Below are 16,917 nucleotides of genomic sequence, written 5' to 3' on the forward strand. Positions count from 1 at the left end.
CGACTCGTCCATGGGTCGGCCTATCCATGGCCGGCGCTCCACACGCCATCCCGCCTACGGACTTGCAGGAAGCGAAAAAAGTATGTAAATGGCGCGCAAAAAAATTTAGGTACCTGATGTTTACCAAACCTGTACTAGAGATATCAATCCGAGGTTTGATGTTTTTTCCCCTGAAATGGAGAGGTTTGATGTGTTTTTCCTTTTTTTTTTGCGGGGGAAAGGGGGGAGGTTTGATGTTTGCTGAGATAGGGAGTAAAAATGAGAAATATCTTACAAGGCATGAAAAGCATCGATCCACCCGAGTCTCCTAGTCCTAAGCAGATGAGCCAAGTCCCGTGGTGTGGATCCGGTCTCTCGATATCATCATATCAGACTGCTTTACCTAGGCGCTTATCGTAATGAACGTCAAAATGTGAACACAGCCGGTAGGATTCGTTGAATCTGCTCCGCGCCACGTAGCGCCCGTTCCATGCCGTACCCGTACCGTACGTGAAAAGACCACCATCAACGTCCAAACTCCAAAGGTGTGCTTGCGGCTTGCCTGCTCGGCTAGCTTCATTTTGCTTGCCTTTATCACCAAGAAGACGACGGGGCGCACCACCGTACGTATCAAAAGCACAGACTTTTCCACACGCACAAAGAAAAAAAGGAGGAGCGATGGAGGAGAAGAAGAAGACGAGGCTGTGTGCACTGTGTCACCGAAAGCCACCCCTGCTCGCTGCCCGAAAACAAAAAAACTCATCCTCCATCAATCATCAAGTACGCAACACAAGAAGGTAAAAAAAAGCTCAAAGACATTTGACCGAACACCTACAGAACATTGAGTCCGTCTTGGACGACGTCGGCAGGGGGACGAAGGTACTTGATTGGCAGATCCTGGGTGGAGGGCGACACAGTCCAAGGTGGACATGCGTGTGGGTGGGGGGCTTAAGACGTCCGACAATGGCTGGTCGGCCGTCGGAAAGGTACTACGATAACGTTGGATAAGGAGTGTGCGAATGCAGAGTAAAGGAGAAGCAGTGATAGAGTGGAAGAAAACTGGCATTAAAGGAGGAGTTTAGTGGGCAGAAAGTCTCGAAGTCCTACATGGCGCAAGTTCGGACGCCCGCAAACCTCACCCCCTATACGCATAGGACTACGAGCAGCGAGTTCTACAAAACCTATCTAGACCCGGCCGATGCTGCAAAGTGAGAAATTGTCTTACTAAAGGCAAGGCATGAAAAACATCGATCGACCATAGAACCCGATGTAGGTACTAGTCCTGGCCATGGGTAGCCCGGCCTGAACGGCCCGACCTGACCCGGCCCGAGCCTGGACCTAGGTTTTGAGCCCGAAGGCCGGGCCAGGCCCGCCATATTTGCTGTTTTACAAAGAGGCCCGGCGGGCTTTTGCAGTGGTGAGCTGGGCTTGGGCCTGAAAAGTAGGCCCGATGGCGAGGCCGGTTTCGTGCCTGAGTTTTCTGTCTCGAGCTTGGCCAAGCCCGGCCCGACAGATGGCCAAGTATAGTAGGTACTATCTTCGTCCTGGTTTATTAGTTCACTTGTATTTCATGTCAAACTTTAATCTTAAATTTAACTAACAAAATGTTAATGCATGTCATTAAAAATAATATAATTAAAAATTATGTTCAGATATGAATCCGACGATATAATTTCAAATGACATGTATTAATATTTTTTTAGTTAAATCTTTAGTCAAAATTGACACTAAATACAAAGTGGACTTATAAATCAGGACGAAGGTCGTACGTACTCCCTTTTCTAAATTACTCGTTACAGAAATGAATGTATCTAGATATAGATGATATAGGTACTAGACTGAGCGGATGAACCAAATCCCGTGTGACAGACAGGTATTGTAGATCCGGCATCTCGATATCATCATATATTTATATCATACAGCTACCTAGGCGCTTATATATCGTAATGAACGTCAAAATGTGAAGACAGCGGGTAGGATTCGTTGAATCTGCTCCGCGCCACGTAGCGTCCGTTCCATGCCGTACCCTCACCGTACGCCAATGCCCAAAGGTGTGCCTGCTCGTTGAGAGCGGCGGTAGGCGGTTGCGCGACTCTTCGCAGCTAGCTTTGCTCGCCATTATCACGAAGAAGACTGGTGCACCACCGTACGTATCAAAAAGCACCGTCTTTTTCACACACAAAAGAAGAAGAAGAAAAAGAAGAAGAAGAAGAAGAACCCTAAAAAAGGAAGAGGAAAGCAATCTCTGCTTGCCGCCGGATTATGTATTTTAGCAGCCCGGTTTGACCGGGGATTTTATTTCTAACCTTGACGTGCATTCCACGCACGCGCGCCGGGCGCCGAAAAGGACGCAAGGAAGAGAGGAGACAAAGTAATGTTCCATGGTGTCATTGTTAATTATCCTATATACGTGGATGGATGAATTAGGTCGCGAGAGTGGCCGGCCAGCGGATATTAGAGCGACTTCAAAGGACCGACCTATTTCATCCTCCTGCGTATGTTTGGATCGGCGCGGATAAAAATGGCCGCCCAATGCGTCGATCCAAACCCAAATCACGTCCGCGTCACGTCCGTGCCGACGCATTTGCGGCCCAAATTTGCACCCCAAATGCGTCGGCGCGGACACCGAACGGACGCTTCGCGCGCTTTCACGCTATCCGCCGCGTCCTCACATGGCAGCCGTTCAACTACCTGCTGCCCACGCGGTCAGCTTAATTTATGACGACGGGCCCACACGTCAGCGACGAAACTCGTTCTTTTTTAAGCCGACCGTGCGGTGGGGCCGTCCTCATCCAAACTCGCCGTCCTCATCTGCCCACCTTGCTCCCTCGTCGCCGGCAAACCCTAGCCACCACAACCACAGCGAGGATGGGCCTCTTCTCCGGCGCCAGCGGCAGCAAGGCCAAGGGCAAGTCCCCCGCTACCCCTTTCCCCTCCGAGTTCCTCCCACCCTCGCTGGCGCCTCGCCGGCAGAGGCAACGCGTCAGCGTGCCAGTGCACCAGGCGGAGTGGCACTGGCAGAACCGCCAGCCGCTGCCGTATCCGGACGTGACGGTGCCGCACGACTGGCATCTGGATCCAGATAGGATCCCAATGCCTGCGGCGCCGCGGGCGGCTCGTGCTCACGCGGAGGAGGTGCGACGCCGGCGGGCGGTGCTAACGCCGGAGCAGCGCCTCGACAAGGCCTACCCAACCGACTCGCCCAACTGGGTGAGGTGGTTCGCCTTCGAGCACGAGGAGGCGAGGCGACGGGGCGCGCGCGAGGTCGACCGGAGGCCAACGCCGCTGGTCGTCCGTGAGGAGGACCAGGCGGCGGAGGACGCCTACCAGGCGGCCCTTGCGGCCGTTTACCGGTAGAGCGAGGAGGACGAGCGGCGCAGAGCGAAGGCGGAAGAGAAGGCCCACTACAAGGCGGCAATGGAGCAGGCCCTTGCCCTCTCCGCGGCGGGCGACAGCGTGGTGCCACCGGTGGCCCCGCCGTCCCCCATCAAGCCGGAGCCGCAGCCCGAGTCCGAGCCCGAGCCCATCGCGCGCTTCTCCTGGAATGGAGTGGTGCGCGAGTGGGTGTCCGCGCCACCGGTTTGGCTGGGGGCGACGCCGGCGCAGGAGCAGGCCTACCTCAAGATGTGGCGCCAGCGCCGACTGGCAGTGGAGCGCCGTCAAGGCGAGTACGAGGAGATGCTCGAGCGCGACCTCGAGGAGGAGGCGCGCGAGGCCGAGGAGGAGGCGCGCCAGGCCGCGGCTGCACAGGCGGCCGCACAACCCCTCGCCACGACACTGCCTGCGTCGGCACAGCCCGACATGGCGTCGCTCTGGAACACGGCGTTCGCCTGGGCCGGGCCGGCGCCGACGCTCATCGACCTCACGGACCCCGAGGACGACGACGACGCCTAGGGCAGCGCGCCGCCTCATAGTTTAGGCTGTTTTTATTTTTTTTAAATGCAAATGTGGACGCTTGGACTTTTGCCGGCCTTCGTTGCCGGCTTTAATGTTTAATTAATGATGTTTCTTTTTTTTTAAATATGCATGCGTTTATTTTTTTAACGCCGTCAAAATGGGTCTCAGACCAGTATTGGGCGCAGGAGCCGACCCAAATGCGGAAGCGGACATTCGTGTCTGTCTGGCCGATCCAAAAAAACGGACGAAATCTCCGTCCGTTTAGATCGAGAGTTGCTTTTAGGCCGTACTCTGACCCCGGCAGCTTTGTGTACCTTGTTGTACGTACTCCGCTCCGTCAATCCCGCGCGTCCCCATCAGCCGCACCCAACTTGTCAACCGGCCCGGCGCGCACGGTCGGACAAATGCTCTTTCCACCGCAATTCCGCTGCCTCTTTCCGGCTGCAGTCGTCGGAAAGGGACTGAACCTGGCTGATTACTTCAACACTTTGCTTGATGATGATGGTTCATTTTACTCTTCACCAACGTGTCTTGTAGTAAATGGCTATGGGTTTCGTAACCGTGTGGTACGTACTACGTCCCGTTACCGCAACACGTACTACGAGGCGGTGGCCGACCCGCGCAATCGGCTCGTCCTAGACAAATCTTGTCTCTGCCACAATTCAGGCAGCAGCCAGCAGCCCCTTCGTCACAGACAGATTCATTTGAGCCTCTATGGCTGGTTTTGGGCCAACACTTTGCTTCGTTTTTTTCTTTGAGAATCCTTTTGAAAGAAATTGAGAATCTTCGCGGAGCGTGTTCACTTCATCACTGATATGTTAAACTTGTCACAAACATCGGTGTTCATGGCTAAGAAATATGTTGAGGTTTCAGTTCATAGAAAGATCACATTTTGGATGGCGGCGACTTTCCTGGTCATGTGAACTTACCGATTCGCTCGGGGCGTTTCTTCCTCGCCCGCTCCCGCGACCACGGAATGGCGGCGGCTGATCCACCTTTTTCATGTTGAGATCATGTGGCCCCCTATCCCTTCATTTGTCGTCGCCCCGGTGATGGGAGGGGGCGGGGACTCTAGTGCCTCCGTTTGGTGGAGGCGGGTTAAGGATAGAATCTAGGGTTTGGTATTCGATCGGCGGCGGCAAGATGATGGTGTCACCGTCTGCGTGGAGTAATAAGAACACCCTAAGTCGCCCCCGTTTTGGTAGTGCCTATTCGTATCATCAAGAGGCGTGTGAAGGCTATTGTGTTATGAATCTGGTTTTTCATCTGCCTTTTCTTCTACAAATTTATCTAAGTGGCATTGTCCTGCAAAGTGGGTAGCTTGATTGTGCATCTTAATACTTTGATACTTCGGCTCCAGTTTCGGCCGGTGCAGCTTGACCAACTTCGGTTTTGTCGTAGAGTGTGTGAGGGTTGTGTCCCCTCGCTCTGTCTGGATGGACCCAGGGCATTCCACATGCCCTCTCCGACGCTTTCTTCTTCTAGGGACCGCTTCGTGTCAATATGGGTTTAAACAAGTTTGCTCCGTTGAAACGGAGGCTTAGAGACGGCAATGAATTTTGCTTGTGACGTGCCACTGATGGATACAGAAGAGTGAGGACTTCAGCACACATTCGAATGTGTTTTAATTTTTGTAATGGTGTTTTTATGGATGTATGCATTTAGTGTAAGGCTTTTGGCCTTTTCGAGGAAAAAAACATATGGATATAGTAGGGTCTGAATACACAGTCATTCAGACGACTCCGGGTCGAATTGGTCATCGCAAGGGGACTCCGTGTGTACCTGATTTCTATCGGTATGCGCACTCCCACGGTCACGCTAGGCAATTTCTTTGTAACTGAGATCTGAGAGGGTAGTTGCATGCCGGGTTCATACTTCCCGGTGACTACTTCTACTAAATTGACTTACACCAGGACTCCAGGAGAGTCTTTTTTTTTTAAAGCCAACGGCAACGGTGATTTGGCGCCAAATTAACTACCAAACGATGGGGAAATGCGGGAGCCATCTACGTATACGCGACGCGTAATCAGATAAATTGTTTCCGTTTGCCTATCCAAGCTCTCTGTCGGCTATGGAACGGATGTTGCGCTCTTTCTTTTTGTACTTTTCGAAAATGCTCTTTGTTTTTGTGATATATGGATGTAGCTAGAGTCTTGTGGAGTAGCTTTCTAAACAACGCTAGACTTAGAAAAGTCTAAAAAATAGAGAGGAGAACAAACAGAGAGGATAACCACCCGCAAAAGGAGAGAGAAAGGGAATAACCAATCATTGGTTAGATGGTTAGTGGGGCGGTGGAATCCTTGGCTCACCACGGATCAATTCTCAGAATTAAGGCTTAATAGTCATGTTGATGCAGATTGTCATTTTTCTGTGGGCCAGGGGCGACAAAAATTTCGATAGGAAAGCATACGACTTCATTAGTTTAGAAGCTCCACAACTTTAATTGGGTCTTTAGAAAGAAATGTGTAAGTGCGCGTGTACAGTGGTATAAGAGTTTGTGTGTATCCCTCACATATTCAATCAGCTAAATCTTTTTAAAGATTTCACGGTAATAAGAACAATAAAATTTTGCAACACCATGCGTGTTGCAACACGCTAACTCACGCAGTCGCCTCCTCTCGACAATTTTTTTTATGGTTCCTCTGCCTTCTGTCCGCGCTGCCGCTGATCTGCCTCGTCTCCGGTGGATCCGGTCCTTGCCGATGGGAGGGCTTTGTTTTTAGACGTTTCTTTCATTTTTTGTTTGGGTTTGCGTCCTGCTCAGGAAGGCGCGAGATGACGGTCACATCCTGAAGAGGTGGGCGTGTGGAGGTGTGTCTCCGGTGGATCTGTCTTTGGTGGATTTGCTTGGATCTTGTTGCCATTCCTATTCGTTCGCGTATCTTCAGGTTGGGTCCTTTCGATCTACGTTACTCTTCATCGATGACGGTTGCTGTTTTGGTGCGCTGGTCCTATGGTTCCTTAGCACGGTAACTTTTCGACTGTCTACTACATCAAGTTTTGCCGGACTCCAGCGAGGGAGGGATGATGACGACGACGCGCTTTCGACTCGTTTCAGTGCTTGTAAACGCTAGGTGGTCTAAGATCTGGATGCAATTTATCATTTCTGATGTTCGTTCTATACCATGATTGAAGATGAATAGATTGGATGTTTTCTATTTTTTTTACTTAATCTAAGATTAACATCACCATATATATGGGCAATGAAATGACTAACCTGACATAAAAATCATGCGACAAATGTAAACAAAAACACGCAGGGCACGCACTTGCCCAGCCATGCCGACAGCCTGATCCGCAAAGTCTTTAGATCCTGCATGAGGGCACAACGAACTTTCACAAGCTCAATAAAATATATTCAAAATGTATCTCATTTGAAATCCCTCATCACAGGAAACGCGAATATGCAAAAGAAACTTAATTTAAATTTTTGATTTGAAAGATATAAAAGATTGAAAATCAAAATGGTCGCGTGCCCCGCTCCTGCTTGCCACAAATCATTGTAAATAGTACTCCCTCTGCCCCAAAATATAAGAACGTTTTTGATACTACTCCCTCCTTCCATCTATATAGGGCCTAATGCGTTTTTCAAGACGGTCTTTGACTATTGATAAAATTAATAGTACATGATATGCATAATGTGAAAATTATATCATTGAAATCTTCTTTCACATACGAATTTGACGGTATGCTTTGTGTAAAGCTGCATGTCATATATTGTTGCTTTAACATTTAGTCAAAGTTGGCCTCGAAAAACACAGTAGGCCCTATATAGATGGAAGGAGGGAGTATGCTAGTGTCAAAAATGTTCTTAAATTTTGGGACGGAGGGAGTAGCTGTAAGGATGTTGTTGCCTCGGGGGCGACTGGCCGGCGGAGTAGAATGGATAAACAGGATACGGGATTTCTGCCTGCCTTGGTTCTAGCCATGTTCTTAGACATCCAAAAAAAAATGGGGAGCATGTTCTTAGAGGAGTGAAGCTGATTAATAAATAAAACAAGCTAAATTAAACTTCGATACATTATGTCTGACCCCACCACCATATCAGTATAAAACCAAGGCTAACCCTGGCTGCCGCCTAATCATTTCCCAGTTGCAACTGCACCTAATCACAAGTTGAGAGCAGAGCACGAGACGAGGAGACCACGTCCTCTTCCACGCACGCCAACCCCACTAGGACCTCCCGCTAGCTTGCCGGCGATCGTCGACCATGGCGGCCACCAACCCACGACCAGCCGCACCAACTCCACCTCCCGCATGCCTTAACTGATCCACCCATCCTCCTCACCTCCGTACACCGCCGGCCCGCTGCGCAGTCACGTGCCGTCCTCCTTCTTCGACGACGACCGGAAGCTACGACGAGCGCCGTGAATCCTGCTGCAGCGCGCGGCCGGCGACGATGATGGTGATGGGCTACTTCCGCGCGCCGAGGATCGGCGGCAGGAGGAAGGAGAGGAAGGGCAAGGCCGGCGCGGCGCCGCGGGCCGAGGAGGCGGGGCTCCGGGAGGCGCTGCTGGAGCCGGCCGGCGGCGGCGCGCTGCCCAAGGGGTACTTCGCGGTGTACGTCGGGGAGGAGGCGCGCCGGTTCGTGGTGCCCACGGGGTACCTGCGGGAGCCGGCGTTCCGGGACCTCATGGAGCGCGCCGCCGACGAGTTCGGCTTCGCGCAGGCCGACGGGCTGCGCGTGCCCTGCGCCGAGGAGGACTTCGAGGAGCTGCTCCGCCGGCTCCACCGCAAGAACGGCTCCGGCAGCGGCAAGGGGAAGAACTAAGGAAGGAGGCCATTAGCTAGCAGCTTAATTGGACGACGCCATGGCAGCGGCACCGACGGCCGTGCCGTGCCGCGCCCGCGCGTACGTAGAACGATGAGTTTATTTACTTTTAAACTAGCCAGATCGCTTCTCGCTTGGTTGAAGATTGTACAGAGTGCAAACGGCCACATGCATGATGCGTTAGCTTAGCTTCGTGCGTGGTGTGTTGATCGTCATCGTTGGTTTCATGGAAGATTTGAAGTTCATATCATCTCCCTTTGGTTTTTACTGCTGACTTGCACACACAAACACACACAAGGTACGGTCTTCAGTACGGAAGTCGCAAAGTAACTTATGTACTCTGAAAGTTCGGAAAAGTTTCTCTTTTGGAAAGACAGGAAAAACATGCAGGCTAGAGGGCGAAATTTCTTCTGACATTCTAGAAGGTCCTAGATTCCGACATAGGATTCATCGGGGAACGGATTCAGCTTGGCTGTTTTTCCACAGGGATGAAATTTCTTTTGACATAAGGTTACTCAAATTTTAGACCTAACTTTGCCAATAATTTTGACCGGTAAAATATGAGTTATGTGCCATGAAAATTATATCATTGATAACCTCTTTATAATACGAATTCAATGGTATGCCTCATATGCTGATTGTCGAATTCCTGGTGAAAGTTAAGCCCAAATTTGAGGAGCCCTTGTATATATTTGGACAAAGGGAATAGGCAAAATCCGATCTCCAATATAAGGACCCATATCTATTATTCAGGTTCACTTTTTTTTTTGCAAAAGAGAACCAAATCTATTGTAAAGTTTTTTTTGCGGGAATATTATAAAAGTTTAATATAAGTACGAAAGATCTCAAATATAATAAAAAATACATTTAGATCTTTGGACCACGGAAGAAGCACCGTTGCTGCCTGAATGAGCTGTTTTCGAACATGCTCTGCTCCATTTAAGTCGACGTGCCGCTGTTCGTTGATCACAGATTGAAGTTGACACGACCTTGTCGATGGCAGTATGAAAACTTTTGTGAATATGCCTCTAAGGACCATTGAACTCTTTATTCGATCCAAGGAATCTGACACCAAATCTCACCGCCACATATGCAAGGTGAGAAATCCTAACCTTGCCGACGAGCCCACAAGAGTACACACTGGAGCTCCATTTAATCCGTACCGACGAATGAACTTGAGCAAGACCGGAGCCTAGAAGACCGACTCGAAGATTTCAAAACCCTAACCTATGTAGTAGCCGGACTCGAGACACAAGGATTTCGCTCCCCGCCACCAACCGCTGGAGTAGTATGCATAAGAAAAGCGAATCCACGAGCTCGTTAACGAAGATCGATAAGAGGGAGACTTTCACCTAATCGCCTTGTGATAGGGGGAAAGAAAGAGTCTTGTGAGGTTAACAGTTTTGTTTGATAAACTAGCTAAATAGTTGCATGTTGGTGTCGATAAAGGAAATAGGACCGCCTGGACAATGGTCACTAAAATCTGACAAATCACGATGGAGTATTTTCTTTTATCCTTTCATTTTCGCTCACTAAGTACATTCTTATATTATTGTTAGATAAATTAGCCTTTATGCTAATCAACGTAAGGTCTTAATCTCGAACTAGATCAACAACTTTATGCGGAAGCGTACAAACTTACAGGTACTTGGCGATATTTCCCGCGTACTCCATCCAGCCCCTGTGTAGCCCACGATTGCACCTTTGCGTCTCCAGTAGCGAGGAGATGTTGGGGGAAGCAACACGGTGACGACGACGTCAGCAGGGTTGCCGCAGGCACAACTCTGCGGTGGCCGGTGGTGGAGATGGCCTTCACGTACCTCAGCACATATTCAGGATTGGATGGCCTTCACGTACCTCAACACATATTTAGGATCGGCGGTTAGGTGATTTAGATTGATATGCTGTTATCCATAATGAAAACCCCCTTTTCCTTATATATGTGTGTGATGAGTACATGGGACCAAAACCAAACGTGCGGAGGTGTGGTGTGCTTCCGATCATTGCACACCCGGGGTCAAAAGGCTCCTTCTCTCATGGTTTGTTTCAACCGTAGATCAAATCCAACAATTACAACTACTTAAACTAATTAATCGATTAATAAAATAAAAAAATAGATACTTCTTAATCAAATAAACAAAATATGTTCAGTTATAGCTTTCACACAAACAAATAAAGAGCAATTACACGCTAGCTCACACACACCATAGGGCTGCATGTGTGGTGTGCTTAATCATCGTCACTTTCATGGAAGTTTGGTAGTTTTTTTGGAGGGTTGAAAGAGAGTTTTATTCCATTGTTACAGGGTTATAATCTCGAGCCAGCTGCTCCTCACAACACGGAGGACTCGAGTTCAACCATACTGCAGTACAACACTTGGTACGGTTATAGTGTGCTAAAAGATGTGCTACCCTGTTTTGATATCTACTAATTTTCAGAGAAACAAAATCCCTATCAACCAAAACTGCTTTAATCTCTGCATCTAAATGACCATAGGCAGACCTAGAAAGAGTATCGCCGGAAAGGATGCTCAGCGCACCTGTAAAATCCGATTGAACAATCACTGGCTTGTCTGAATGCTAAATGACCAGTACTATTCCTTGCATGAGAGCATGGATCTCCGATTCCAGTGCATCATTATAATTGAAAATATATTTGTATGCCGCAAAAATCATTGCACACCATAGGGCTGCATGCGTGGTGTGTTGTATCATCGTCACTTTCATGGAAGTTTGGTAGTTAATATCATCTCCCTTTCGTTTTTACCTTGCTTTAGAGATGGACACGTTCATTAATACGAATATGACAAAGCAACATATTCTAGAAGTTTCATATTGGAATGACAGGATAATTAGTGCCGACGATGAAATTTCTTCGGATATACTCTTTGGTCCAAATATGTAAGGCAGCTCGAATTTTGAGTTTAACTTTGACAATAATTTTGACTCACAAATCATGATCATTATGTCATCAAAGTTATACTGCTGGAAACCTCATCCAAATATGAATCCAATGATATATCTTTTATGGCATTTAACTCATATTATATTAGTCGAATACATGGTCAATGTTTTTTTGGCGCAAAGTTCATGGTCAAAGTTAGAATTCAGTTTCAATGTTTGTATGACAAACTAGCTAAATGGTTGTGCATTGGTACCGGTAAAAGAAAGGGCCAGCTTGGAGGACAGTCATATGAAATTTAAAGAATTATTTCTTTGATTCATTCTTTTTTGTTCGCGCTAAGCACCTTCCTACATTACCGCTACTTAAAACAATTAGTTAGTAAAATACATAATTACATACTTCTAAACCAAAAAACCTTCCTATATTACCGCTACTTAAAACAATTAGTTAGTAAAATACATAATTACATACTTCTAAACCAAAAACTGTAACAAAAATATGTTCAATTTTGGATTTCAGCCAAACAAAGAAAGAGCAAGTGCATAATCTGGTGACATGCCTAATAACAAAATTAAAGAGAAAAATGGAAGAAAACAATATAAGTAAGAAAAACAGATAATCAAAATACATGCTGCCAAAAAAAAACTTGTTTACACTGTACACAAACTTACTTTTGCTGCATTTGTACTCCCATATGCTGTGAAGTGATAGGTCTTGGGTTCCTCTTCCTCACAGGCACGTGATTTTTCTTGTATTTTTTTTTCCTAAAAACATAAACGTCGGTTTGAATCTCCGTGCAAGATCAAACGGTCCATGAACCAACAATGAGTTCGCCAAAAAAAAAGAGTGGCATGAGCTTTTGCAGAGCCATAAAAGAAAATCATCCTGACATGCCAAACCGTGCTCGGTCCACAAATTAACTATGAGTTTGCAAAGGAAAGAAAATCTTAAGCTTGAGCAGAGCCCGTCCCAACATGTCGAATGAACATCCGTGCAAGATTACACAGTCCACAAAATTGATGACGATTTTGCAAAAGAAGAGTCACCTGAGCTTAAGCATAGAAGTTTCTAAATCTCCGCGCGATAGATATATAGCTGAGAGCTGTAAATGATGGGGTTGTGTATCCCGTCCATGATTCCATCAACTCTGCGTCATGGATGGTATGCTAGCTCCATTTAAAACTGAATGGGCTATGCATTTCCTGGCATCCCTAGTAAATTGCCTGCTCAATAAACAGAATGGACTGGCGATTCAGTCGAACGGCATGCCATCCTTGGATCTGGATCTCAAGCTCTCGCTCTTGACTGGACATGTATATTGCCCAAGGATAATGTTCGATCGATGATTGCTGTATAACTCATCTTTGCTACATGAAAAACAAGGATATATATATATCACGCTATTCGTCACCCTGGGTGAGGAATAGTTATTCTTCACCTCCTCTATTTTATCATCAATGCATCGTAATTTTACGTTCCGTAAGTTTTTGTTTTATTCCCGACGCAAAAAGCGACCGTAAGAAAATATATAATTACCGTAAAAAATATTTTATGTTATGTAAAATTAAAACGTAAAAACATAGTGTAAAATACACATAAACTGCAAATTTTCTTCTCTTATGGCCTATATTTTTATTTTCATATGTCAAATTTTACGTAGTGAATTAATAAAAATGTATTTATTTGAAATCCTACCACCTGGGGATAGTTACCTCACATGTCTCATATACTACCATATGGTAGTATATGGGGGTAGTATATATATATTACTATTCATCACCCAGGGTGCAGAATAAGTTATTCTTCACCCGAGGTAATCTTACGACCATTTCATAATTAAATTACGTTTGGAATTCAAATAGTTACATTTCTATTGATTTACTACGTAAAATTTGACATAAGAAAATAAAAATATAGGTCATAAGACAAGAAAATTTGTAATTTATGTGTATTTTAGACTATATTTTTACGTTTGTAATTATACATAACATAAAATATTTTTTACGGTGATTATATATTTTCTTATGGTCTTTTTTTTGCGTCGGAAATAAGACAAAACTTACGGAACGTAAAATTACGGTGCATTGATGGTAAAATAGAGGGGGTGAAGAATAACTATTCTTCACCCAGTTCGTGTCAACAACTTGAAGAAGAGCTGCCTTGTTTTGTGCTTGTCTCTGCACAGTTCGTTTTCCACCATTTGGGCATTACTGGATTCAGGTAAAGTGTCATGGAACATTTTGTTTCTTCTGAAGTTCAGTGTGCTGCAGCGTTGATCCATCACTGCATTTCCGTTAGCTGCTGGGATTAAGGAAAGCATCACTTTCACCTGATTTGTTGGGTATTACTGGATTCGGGCATAGTGTCCTACTGCCCTGCAACATTTTTACCTTTTTTTGATGTTCAGTGCGCTGGAACATTGATCAATCACTGTACTTTCCTTAGCTGTTGGTGTTGGGATCAAGGAGAGCATCACTTTCGCCTGATTTCTTGTCCTCGATGTGCTTGACAGAAACCTCTGTCAGTTTCAGACTGCCTCCTTCCTGCCCTGGAGGAAGACCTACATCAGATCCTATGATGGCACCAAAAACTCAGTACAAAGCAAGTAGAGATTATGATTCCGATTCCAAAATCAAGAGCTCGGACACCAAACAAATGAAACCGATCGATCCCCGGCTACCCACACACACCTGCTGCTCCATTGCAGCAGCACATGCAAGATTCAGGTAAAGATGCAGAGAGCCTCCCCCCTCGTGTGTTGATGCTCCGAGGGCCTGAGACCAGGTGCGCCGTGCGCCTGCCATGTGAACATGTACTACGCAATCTCCCTTTTTATCTGGCTCCTCTCTTATTAATGCCTTGACACTATATGAGGTAGTGGCAACATGATTCAGAAGATGCTGATTCCACCCATGTATTGACAATGAAGAATGGAGTTAGGGCCGCGGCGGGCCTGGGGCCGGAGCACCGGTGCGCACATGGGGCCGATCGATCATCTCGGCCGCCATGGCGTGAAGCGCAGGCGAGCCTGGACGTAGTAGTAGATGATAAGCAACTCTTGTCAATGGAGTGGGCATGGTGCATCTGTACATGCGTATGCCATGAGCCATGAGAAAGAAAACGGCTTTTCTTAATGCCAGAGCAGTTGCATTTTCCCCAACACTCTTGTGACCTGCTGCCGGTGCCTTGGCCTGGAACAGTTTCGGTTGCTGAACTGTTAAGCAAAGGGGGCATCTGAACTGTGAAGTACTACAGGCTACTGTTCTTCAGTTGCTTAATTGGTTTCAGTTTCTGAAACAATGGAGGCAGGGGAATGCAGAGACACGGATAATGGCGCGCACAAACAGCATCAAATGCCTAAGTTTTTGCATTGGAACAATCCTTGGTGTTGTACAAATTACAGATCCAGCTAGCTGCAACCTCTTCCCCTTTCTTCAGCTAAAACCGAGAAGAAAGATCGGGAGAACGCAAGAAAGGAGAGAGGAAAAAAAAGAAGAAGGAAGGAGGAGATCCCCGCTCCCCGTCTGAACTCATTCTTCAGAGCGAGGGAGCAGCCAGCCGGCCGTCGCCTCATCTGCAGAGGATCTCGGTCTCGGAGGAGCAGGAGCGGTCGCACATGTCGGCGGCGGCGCCGGCGGAGTCCTTCTTCCCGGCGGCGACGAGGCGGAGGATGCCCTCGAAGGCCTCGACGTCGCAGGGGATCCGGAGCGCGCCCTCGTGCCGGAACCCGAACTCCTCCTCCGCCTCCCGGAGCAGCTCCTCGAAGGCCCAGTGGCCCAGGTACTCGGTGGGGATCACGAACCGCCGCATCTCCTCGCCCACGTACACCGCGAAGGACCCCTTGGGCACGGCGCCGCCGCCGTTCTTGCCCCGGCCGCCCGGCGCCACCGCCATCCGCTTCCACCGCTTTAGCAGCTGCTGCAGCCGCACGATGTCCCGGATCTTGTTGCTCGCGCCCCTGCCCCGCTCCTCCATTGCCGCCGATTGATCGGTCGAGCGGGCTGCGGCGGCGCTGTGTGGCTGGGCGCTGCTGGTTGATGGTTGGCCTCGGTTGGTTTGGCTGGTGCAGAGAACTGCGGCGGGGGGTGTATATATAGAGGAGGGAGCTCGGCGACCTCTCGTGGTTGCCTGCGGCTCCGAGCCCGCCTCCTCGTGACCTCTGAGTCTCTTCGGTTTGTTTATCAGTTGCTCAAATCGATGCACCATTTTTTTTCTTTTTCTCGAGGCAAATTTTTTTTTTTGCAAAGGTCTAATGCACTATTATTGAGGTATAATAAGGGTTTGTTTGTTTAGCAGGGTTTCGAAATTGCTAGAGCATAAAAGATCACTTAGGAACAACTGTCATGGCAATGTTAACTTCCGCAACCCCGCAAAAAAAGAGTTAAATTCCGCAAGAACTGAGAACAGAATTACATATAGTAAATGGGTGTGCCCAGGTCTTAGTCGATTGAAATTTAATCAAGTTTCAGTCAAGTGACATCAACATGCAAGAGGAGAAAAAAACTGAAAAAATTTTTTTACACAGATTTTAATATAAGATCTCACGGCTATAGCATCGACTGAGACTTTTTTGAAAAATACGCTCAGGGACGTATCTTTTCATTGATAGGGGAGAGTAACAGAAGAGCTTGTCCCTTGGCCGTACACATGCTGGAGGCAAAAAGGAAAACAGAGTGAGCATCGGAAGGGGTTGCTCAGCCCCTACAGAGGTTCATATTACAGGAATGATGCTCTCGAGCCCTGTGGCTCCAGCTCTAGCCGAAAGTCTTGCCTCGTCTTTGATTAAAGTCAGCAGGTTGTCGATGGGGACTTGTGCATCATCGAAAATCTTCCCATTACAATGTTTCTAGAGCAACCAAGCGGTTAGAATGATGAGCGAGTGAAGTCTTAGTCGACCGAGACTTAGCAGGACTGATAGTAAATATTGTTTGGTTGCACCAAAAGAAAAGGCAACAAAATATCTAGAGTGTTATATTTTTTTAATGAACCAGAGTGTTATAAGTAGACGCCCTACTTGTCAATTGTCATGACAGAAATAAATGAAAATTTTCAATGAGGTTGGACTCATGGATTTTTTTTCCCTTTCAAAAAGTTACCTCCTCCTATTGTTTCTTATCCTATATAAACAAAACAAGGTTTATACAAGAAAATATTAGGAAACAGAATCCTCCACAATTTCTATGAAATTCTTTTGAACCAAACAGGCCCTTAATGAGAGGAGTGGTATGTGTTATAATGTCATACTCCATCTATAACTTTTTATAAGATGTTTAGCAAAAGAAGAAACTGATAGTGACATTCATTTATTTTTCACTCATGTAAAATTGCTAGCTATTGGGCCACCGCACAAGCAATTCTTTCAGCCT

General features: G+C 47.2%; 2 protein-coding genes across 2 annotated transcripts; one reads left to right on the plus strand and one right to left on the minus strand.

The window, feature by feature from the left end:
* The first annotated feature begins 7,981 nt into the window (after window positions 1-7,981).
* On the plus strand, window positions 7,982-8,902 carry LOC119331569 (auxin-responsive protein SAUR19-like). The gene has a single exon (XM_037604732.1). It carries the CDS (start codon window positions 8,276-8,278, stop codon window positions 8,645-8,647), a length of 372 nt encoding a protein of 123 aa, XP_037460629.1. The 5' UTR covers window positions 7,982-8,275; the 3' UTR covers window positions 8,648-8,902.
* A 5,980-nt stretch (window positions 8,903-14,882) lies between these two features.
* LOC119330390 (auxin-induced protein X15-like) lies at window positions 14,883-15,610 on the minus strand. Its single transcript, XM_037603500.1, has one exon. The coding sequence runs from the start codon at window positions 15,524-15,526 to the stop codon at window positions 15,122-15,124; it is 405 nt and encodes a 134-aa protein (XP_037459397.1). The 5' UTR covers window positions 15,527-15,610; the 3' UTR covers window positions 14,883-15,121.
* Window positions 15,611-16,917: the final 1,307 nt, after the last annotated feature.

Source organism: Triticum dicoccoides, chromosome 7A, assembly GCF_002162155.2.
Source record: "Triticum dicoccoides isolate Atlit2015 ecotype Zavitan chromosome 7A, WEW_v2.0, whole genome shotgun sequence".
Lineage (NCBI taxonomy): Eukaryota > Viridiplantae > Streptophyta > Magnoliopsida > Poales > Poaceae > Triticum > Triticum dicoccoides.